The sequence below is a fragment of the Vombatus ursinus genome, unplaced genomic scaffold, assembly GCF_900497805.2.
Source record: "Vombatus ursinus unplaced genomic scaffold, bare-nosed wombat genome assembly UNPS02014807.1, whole genome shotgun sequence".
NCBI classification, from domain to species: domain Eukaryota; kingdom Metazoa; phylum Chordata; class Mammalia; order Diprotodontia; family Vombatidae; genus Vombatus; species Vombatus ursinus.
In genome coordinates, this window is record NW_020954585.1 from 59,762,138 (window position 1) to 59,770,436 (window position 8,299).

At 36.5% G+C, this 8,299-nt stretch overlaps 1 protein-coding gene across 1 annotated transcript in view; it reads left to right on the forward strand.

Moving 5' to 3' along the window:
* The window catches only part of LOC114052442 (vacuolar fusion protein CCZ1 homolog), a 35,160-nt gene extending 26,861 nt beyond the window's left edge, over window positions 1-8,299 (forward strand). Inside the window, exons 13-15 of the mRNA XM_027875052.1 lie at window positions 4,478-4,636; window positions 4,980-5,107; window positions 8,240-8,299. Coding sequence (XP_027730853.1) covers window positions 4,478-4,636; window positions 4,980-5,107; window positions 8,240-8,295 — 343 coding nt within the window. The 3' untranslated portion in view covers window positions 8,296-8,299. The remainder of the gene's footprint in view (window positions 1-4,477; window positions 4,637-4,979; window positions 5,108-8,239) is intronic.

Consider the following 8,299-nt stretch of genomic DNA (forward strand, 5'->3'; position numbering starts at 1 on the left):
TCCCATTATTAAGTGTCATACAAAAAAAGGAGACATTTATTTCATGAAAGAAAAGTCTCCAGTTGGAGGCATAACTACTTGGCTTTCTAATCATCAAAAAAAAAAAAATTAGGGCTGGTGCAATTGTGTTTGATAAAATTTTTACCCACCTACCACATTGTTTAAATTATTTGTTATTTTTACAATTGCCTGAAAGATTTCTCTTAAGAATCTATCCTGTGTCTATCCTGTGTTTTGTGAGTAACTTGTAAGGTGTTTCCTCATCTCTACTTGGAAAAGGACTGTGTCTTTTAAAGAAAAATTATTTTCCAGGGTCCGCGTGACATATCAGTCTAATGCTTCCAACCTTAATGTATGAGGCCATGCATTTGGACTTAAAAATGTTGCAAGTGAATGGACTAGGCAGTCAATTACAACAAAGACCAGGTTTGCCTGATATTTTAATTTAAATATAAATCTTGAAACAAAGTCTTTGTGTCATTTTTTTAGACCTGATATTCTTAAGCTGTCCAAGAAGTCAGTTTAATTTTGTTTTCAGGTACTCCTCAGTAATAGTGGAAAATGTCTAGACTATTAATTGATGAGATTCAGCAATAGCAATAAATATTTGATCTTTTTTTATTAGATAGTTTTGTTCATGTGTTTCTGATCACCAAAATAGATATTTATCACATGCAATAACTACTAATTGTTATTTTGTAAGTTATAGCTAAGATATATATGAAATAGTACTTGTGTACTGAATCATTGCGTTACTTTTTAAAAATATTGTGGAGTAAAGTTGAAGAAATCTATCAATTATATCTTAATGGTTAATGTAGGGGAATTTTAACAGGTGGTTTCTGAGAAAACTAATAAAATTGTATTACTCAAATGAGAACAGAATTAAGCTATTTTGACTAGACTAGCTTATGAGCCTACTATATTGAAGTAGTGATGGAATGACAAAGAGGGAAGGAATTCTTTCTAGCTGTGGAATTCTCAAGGGATGTATGTATTTGACTGTGAAATACAATTTAATTATACAGGAAGTCCCAGAAGTCTTAGGGAGGTTTTAGGTTATATATGCATGCAGACACATGCATATATCATAATGTGCTAAATTTGTGGTTACTACTATGGGATATAAATTTAGTTTGCCATTCTAATTATTTCTAGAAAATAAGGTTTTAAAAAGTATAATACTTAGATCTAGTTTATTTCATTCTAGATGTAGCTTCTGACACCTTAACTGTAAAAACAGTTTCAATCTTACTTCAGTTACTGGTAAAGACTGTCTTTGGCATGCATTAACTTTAATTGAAACCAAGTTTTTCCCTGTCTCTATCAGATATCTTAAACGTGTTCCATTTCATAGGATCATCGATTTAGAAATGGAAAAGGGATCTTAGAGATGATCTAGTCCTTCTCATTTTACAAATGATAAAACTGAGGCCTATATATAGATTGACTTGCCCAGTATCACGAAGTTAAATAAGTGGCAGAGCCGTGATTCAAATTCAAGTCCTCTAATTCCAATCCCAGCACTTTCCCCACTGTATCCCATTGCCTTTCATTGGCCAGTTTTTGCCAGGTCAGTAGGAGGAATTGGCTTACTCCCCATTGCTGTTTCTTTCTCTCAGTAACTTGTTCATCCCTGTAATCCACTTATACCACTCTCTCTCCATCCTTTTTCTAGTATCAAACCAGCCTCCCAAATCATTTCCAATTTCCTTAGGGACTGTAGCACCTAATTTATTGTTGTATTCTCCCTTGCCATCCTGAGAAACTTTAGCATTCATGCCGACAATGCTTCTAAATGCAACCACACAGTGATTCAGGCTAGACTCCAAAACCTCCTTCTGCAGCATACCTCTGGCACATGTAGATATGGCTGTACCTTAGACCAGTCACCTATTAAGCTGTTAGAATAGTCTTTACTCTCTCCCCCTCCACATCAACTTTTCACACCCCTGCCAGACTTACCTTCCTTATGAAAATATGTCACTCATTTGTTTAGAACCCTATTACCTATTCAGTAAAATTCAAATTCTTTTGCCTTTACTCTAAGACTGTCTACAATCTGGTGCCATTCTACTTTTCAAGATTTATCTAACCTTTCTACACGACCCTGCTTCAACCAAATTGCACTATGAAATCTATGCTTGCCCTGAACATTCCTGCCTCTCTGGCTTTGCTCACAATATCTTTATCCCAGTTGACTGCTGAATTCCCTCATGTCCTTTAAGGACTAACTGAGCCTAACTCAGGTGTCCTGTAGGAAACATTCTCCAGTAACTTTTTTTCCTTTGGGCCTCAAATAGTATTTTGTACCTGTTTTATCAAGAGCAGCTGGGTGGCACAGTGAATAGAGTATGAGGTCTGGAATCAGGAAGACTCATCTTCCTGGGTTCAGATCTGGCCTCAGACACTCACGAGTTGTGTGACCCTGTGCAAGTTTCTTAACTCTGTTTGCCTCAGTTTCCTCATCTGCAAAATGAGCTGGAGAAGGAAATGGCAAGCCATTCCAGTTTCTTTGCCAAGAAAACCATGGAGCCACAAAGAGTTGGACATGACTGAAAAAGACTTATAACACCTGTCTTGTACACTGACTCTATACTTTTTTAATCAGTTACGTTTTATATTTCTACTAGCAAATAGATGAGGTCAGGGACCATATGTTATCTAAACTTTTTTTTTAATTTTCCTTCTTGGTATAATACTATAACAATAGGTTTGACTATTTGGCTAATTCAATTAGCCAAATCCAACATTAAATTGTAAGAGATATGAACGTAGAAGAGCAGAAAATGAAAGAGGATTATTATAAAGAGGATTATTTCATTTTTTTTTTTTTTTGGTGACGCAGTTGGGGTTAAGTGACTTGCCCAGGGTCACACAGCTAGTAAGTGTGAAGTATCTGAGGCTTGATTTGAACTCAGGTCCTCCTGACTCAAGGGCCAGTGCTCTATCCACTGCACCACCTAGCTGCCTCTGTGCCACCTAGCTGCCCCTAGAAGATTATTTCTTAGTGAGGACTTGAGAAAAGATTCCTTTTATCAGTTGTTTAAAAATTAAAAATAATTTAATTGCCTATTTGGTTAATTGTCTGTGCTAACATAGGAAGTAGAATCATGTGGAATTAAGAGGTAGCAATAACAGACAGATCTTTGATACTTAATTCAACAGCTATGGGAAAAAAGTATGGATAGGAAAGCTGTGTTAGTGTTCAGGTGATCCTATTACTTATCTTCTTTCTCCAAAGAAATGCATTTTTGGAAGTAAAGATATAGTTCAAAGAACGTCATCCTCTCAAGTTAGGGCCATGGCTTCACCATCAGACTTAGCCCTCTCTCTTCACCACTGGCCTTTAGATGGGCACATGATCAATCTGCTTTACCCATACCAAGTACCAAATATTAGTGCCTAATCTGTAAAATGTGTATTTAACCCCTAGTTCATTTTTATTAATGCACTAGGTATGTACTTAATGTTTAACAGAGGTGATAAGCAGTAGATGAGAGAATATTTGGTGACACCTTGCTTACTTAGAAGAAACTCCACCAGAAACCAGTGCATAAGGGAAAAGGGCCTCTGAGCAAACAAAATAGATGTGACAGGGCTGGTGTAATAAAGTACAAAGTTGGTATTCCCTTATTCCCATCATCATATAGGCACCCCCAGCTAAAGTGTTCTCTACCTCCTCAGATGTTCTGGGAACCTGTCTGAATCTCTTTTTTGGCTTCATTATTCCTTCTTACATTGCCTCATATGTCTCTATATCCATTTCATATCTTCTTCCAGCACATTCTAGGCACCTTGAGGGCAGAGACACATCTTAACATCCCTAAGAACACAAGTTTACAAAGAATTGAAAATACATAGAAGTCTAGGGCAGTTTAATGTAGTGGCAAATAGTAGACTCAGTGCGTCACGGTACTAGCATAGCTGATATAATGACTCAAGGTTAAATTGTAGTCAGGATATTCTATTATAGAAGTCAGGAAAGTGTGTGATATCTTTTAGATTTCCACATTGAAAAGTTTTGTTCTGGTTGTTATTAAAGTGACTGTTTTCAAAACTTTATTTATTTGGAAAATTCAGTTACGTGGAATGCTGTAACACCCAGGGATGTAGATAAGTTAAATCTGATTGTACTAATCAATGTCCTATCTGAACTGAAACTTAACATTAATATAGTTTATATCTTTGTCAGTCAACAAATTCTTGTTGAATGTCCACTATATGCAAAACACCCTGCTTTATCAAAAAAAGAATCACTAAAAGATAGTCATTATAATTAATAGCCATATCTGACCCTTGAGATGACTACTTTTGAAGACTCACGTTTTTGAAATCTCTTTATTGACAATTGGAGAATGAAAATATCAGTTAGCCATAGCACTTAAGATTCTTAAGGGAATATATTTACATAGATTGGATAATTCAGTGCTTTTAAAAATATTTTACTGATTATTTTGTTAACATATTTTCACAGGTCTGAAAAGGAGCCCCAATTTAAGTTTATCTACTTCAATCATATGAATTTAGCAGAGAAAAGTACAATTCACATGAGGAAAACGCCTAGCGTTTCACTTACATCTGTTCATCCTGACCTCATGAAGATTCTAGGTGATATCAACAGTGACTTTACAAGGTAATTTTCATAGTTTTATTTCAGAATAGATGCCATATGCTAAAAATAATGACCCTTTAAAATGCAGGGAGAGCTTTCTGCATCACATTAGTTTCCCATGATCACTTTGTAATCATTTCCCCAAGCTGCATGTTCAGAATTCTCCGAATTTAAAAAGCCCATCAGTAGCTATAGCTGCTCTTTCCTACAGCTGTTCATTTCATACATAACACCCTGAAGGATGTTATCTACTAAAATTCTCTGTGATTTCTTGAAATTTTTTCAATGTTGACTTTTCATAATCTGCATCCACATTTTTATACTAATATATCTATAAAGTTACATAATGAAATTTGTTTTACAGAATGGATGAGGATGAGGAAATCATTGTGAAGGCAATGAGTGACTATTGGGTTGTTGGGAAAAAATCAGATCAGCGGGAACTCTATGTTATTTTGAATCAAAAAAATGCCAACCTGATTGAGGTCAATGGTAAGTATTCATTGGTGTTTAAGTGATACTTTAATGTTATTGAGGCCAACAAATTGACTGGATTTCAATGTATCATTATTAAGAAAAATATGGTAATGATCCCTTATACTTGTGTAGTGCTTTATAGTTTACAAAGTGCTTTTGCATGTACCAGTCCTGTGAAATTGTTAACAGAATTATCTTTTTTTGTCAGGAGGCTTATAATCTAGTTGGGGAAACATAACACATGCAGTCACACACATGTAGAGGAAATGACTTAAGTTCATCACAATGTAACATATCAGCAATATCCCCTATTCAAATGCTGACGTGGCCATGAACCCATAAGAGAAAAACTACAAGTCAAGAAAGGCCTGTAGGCAGAAGCTGGGAAGATGTATGGGATCAGCAAAAGAAGTCTGCTTTCAGACAAAAGGAAAAAAAAGTCATTTTGAAAAACTTTACATGTGTTAATTAAGGGCCATAAAGTAGGATGAAGCCTGGTCAGAAGTCTGTTGTCGGACACCAAAAAATGCAGTTTGGTGCATTTAGACTAGAGTCTTAAGTGAGGTCCACCAAGGGAGCTGCTTTCATTCCTAGGATCTTAGAGTTGGAAGGGACCCCGGAGGTCCAGCCTCTCTAGTCCAGCATCCCAGCAGTGCAGGAAGACCTCCTATGGCCTCCCAGGCATTCATTCAGCCTCTGCTTGAACACTACAGTATTCCAGGAGGCAGCTTCTATTGTCCAACAACTCACTCATCACGATGAGTCCAAATTTGTCTCCCGATTTTCATTTCCTGGCCCTCATTCTGCCTTTGAGCAACATAGAACAAGCCCACTCTTTCCTCCATATCCTAGACATTCAAATTATTTGAAACACTTCTTATGTTTTGTGGTGCAGGGGATAGAGCTGGAACCTTTTGGTCAGACTTGGGTTCAAATGCTGCCTCTTTGAGACACTTATAGGCTAGTGACTTAATGTTGTTGAGGCTTAGCTCCTCATCCATAAAATGGAGATTATCTGTAATCCCTACTTCGCAAAGTTGTTGTGAGGCTTAGCACATTATCTTCATTTTTACAGGTGACTTTGAGGCATGATTTGTTCGGTCACCCAGCTAATAAGTCACCGAGCTGGGCCTTGAACCCAGATATTTGGACTTGGTGTAGTTTTTGAGTAACAAGTAGAACAAAATCATGGATAATCAGGGCTTTGTTTTTAACTAATGCATTTAGTAACTACTCTGGCCATAATGTTCATAACTTTATGGAAAATAATCTCCCCATTAAAGTTTACTTCCCTGTTTAAAGAGTTCTGTATTGTGAAAATACTTGAAAAATAAATTGTTTCAATAGTTCTATTATCCAAAATAATAGTTCTATTATCCAAAATAAAAACATTGTTTGCCACATTCTGTGCAAATGCCATTTTTCCTGAAAGAAAAAAAAAACTAATGTAGAAAAGCAGTAAATTTTATTCTTTTACCTTTTACAGAATCTTCTAGTTTGTATGATAGTTTTTAGATCTGTCATCATGTACAGGAGCAAGTATAACTTGTCAATTGAAAGTGATTGGCGTTCTCCAGCTACATAATAGCATGACTGATGTTGCCATATTTCTGGTGACTGTATTCTGGGTATTCTGATGAGTTTGAATAAAAGTTAGGAGTAGCCATCCTTACTCTATGCAGCATTTTGCCTTCAGGCAAACATTACTGCCGCATAATAAATAGTAAATAAATAAATAGAGATGGGGCAAGCAACTTTTTTCTGCGATAAGAAATCTGAACTTTAGATTTTTGTATATATCTTCTATGGTGTGTATTATAGACAAATATCACAGATGGTAAGTTTGATGTCTGTTTTTGACATTTCTTTGTACTTATATTATCCCTGCCAGGGAACCCGGGACAGCCAGGTGGTTCAGTAGATAGAGCACTGGGCCTCAAGTGAGGAAGACCTGAATTCAAATCCAACCTCAGACACTATCTGATCTTGGGCAAGTCACTTAACCTATGATTTGCCTCCATTTCCCAAACTGTGAAGTTGGGGCAATAACAGTACCTAGCTTGCAGGGTTGTTGTGAGAAGCAATGAGTTAATATTTGTAATGCACTTATCACAGTGCCTGGCACATACTAGGCCCTATATAGATGCTTATTCTCTTCCTTTTCCCTTGCCAGACATTTCATTAGTTAGGGGAAAATGAAAACAAAATAAGCTTTGTGAATCTATAAGGATTGTAAGAGGCAACTTGGCTTGGAGTCAAGACCACCTGGGTTAAAATCCTACTTCCAATGCTTACTAGATATGTAAACCTGGGCAAGTCACTGACCTCCACGTGTCTTGGGCAACTTCATGGGACATAGTAAAGAAGGCATAGATGGCTTGTGGCCTATGTTAGAGGAAGTTTGCACACTGCGAGGTCCTGTTGCTATTCACTTAAGAATTATAAAATTATTTAGTATAATGATTTCAGAAAATTTTAAAATTCGGGATTAAACAGATAATCTTAGAGTCCTTATTATTTTGATGAATACAAATAATTATTATGTATCCAAAGTCATATTTTTAGGAATTGCTAAATTTGTGGTAATTTTTAAGGCCAGGTCCCACCAGAAGCATACGTTATTGATAGAAATTTTAAAGATTTGTCAGTCTACTTTAAAGATACCTAGATTCAGGGGCAGCTAGGTAGCGCAGTGGATAGAGCTCCAGCCCTGAAGTCAGGAGTACCTGAGTTCAAATCCGGCCTCAGACCAAACACTTGACACTTACCAGCTGTGTGACCCTGGGCAAGTCACTTAACCCCAATTGCCTTAAAAAAAAAAAGATACCTAGATTCATAGGATCATAGTTTTGGAGCTAGAAGAGATAGTAGAAGCTATTGAGTCTAAACCTTTCCTTATACAGATAAGGAAACTAAGGACCAGAGAGGTTGAAATGACTTGCCCAGGTGATTTCTGAGGCCAAATTTGAATTCAAGCTTTCTTGACAACATGCCCAGCATTCTGTCAGCTAGCATCTAGTTTGTTTCTTGTATAAAAAGTTTTTTAGATTGTTGGAACTTGGGTCAAGGGTAATTCACAACGTAACCTTTGGGGGCAAAGGCAATAAGGACATCTGCTTTTCTCAGTGTTTTCTATTGTTTTTGCAGAAGAAGTAAAGAAACTTTGTGCAACACAATTCAACAACATATTCTTCTTGGATTGACCAA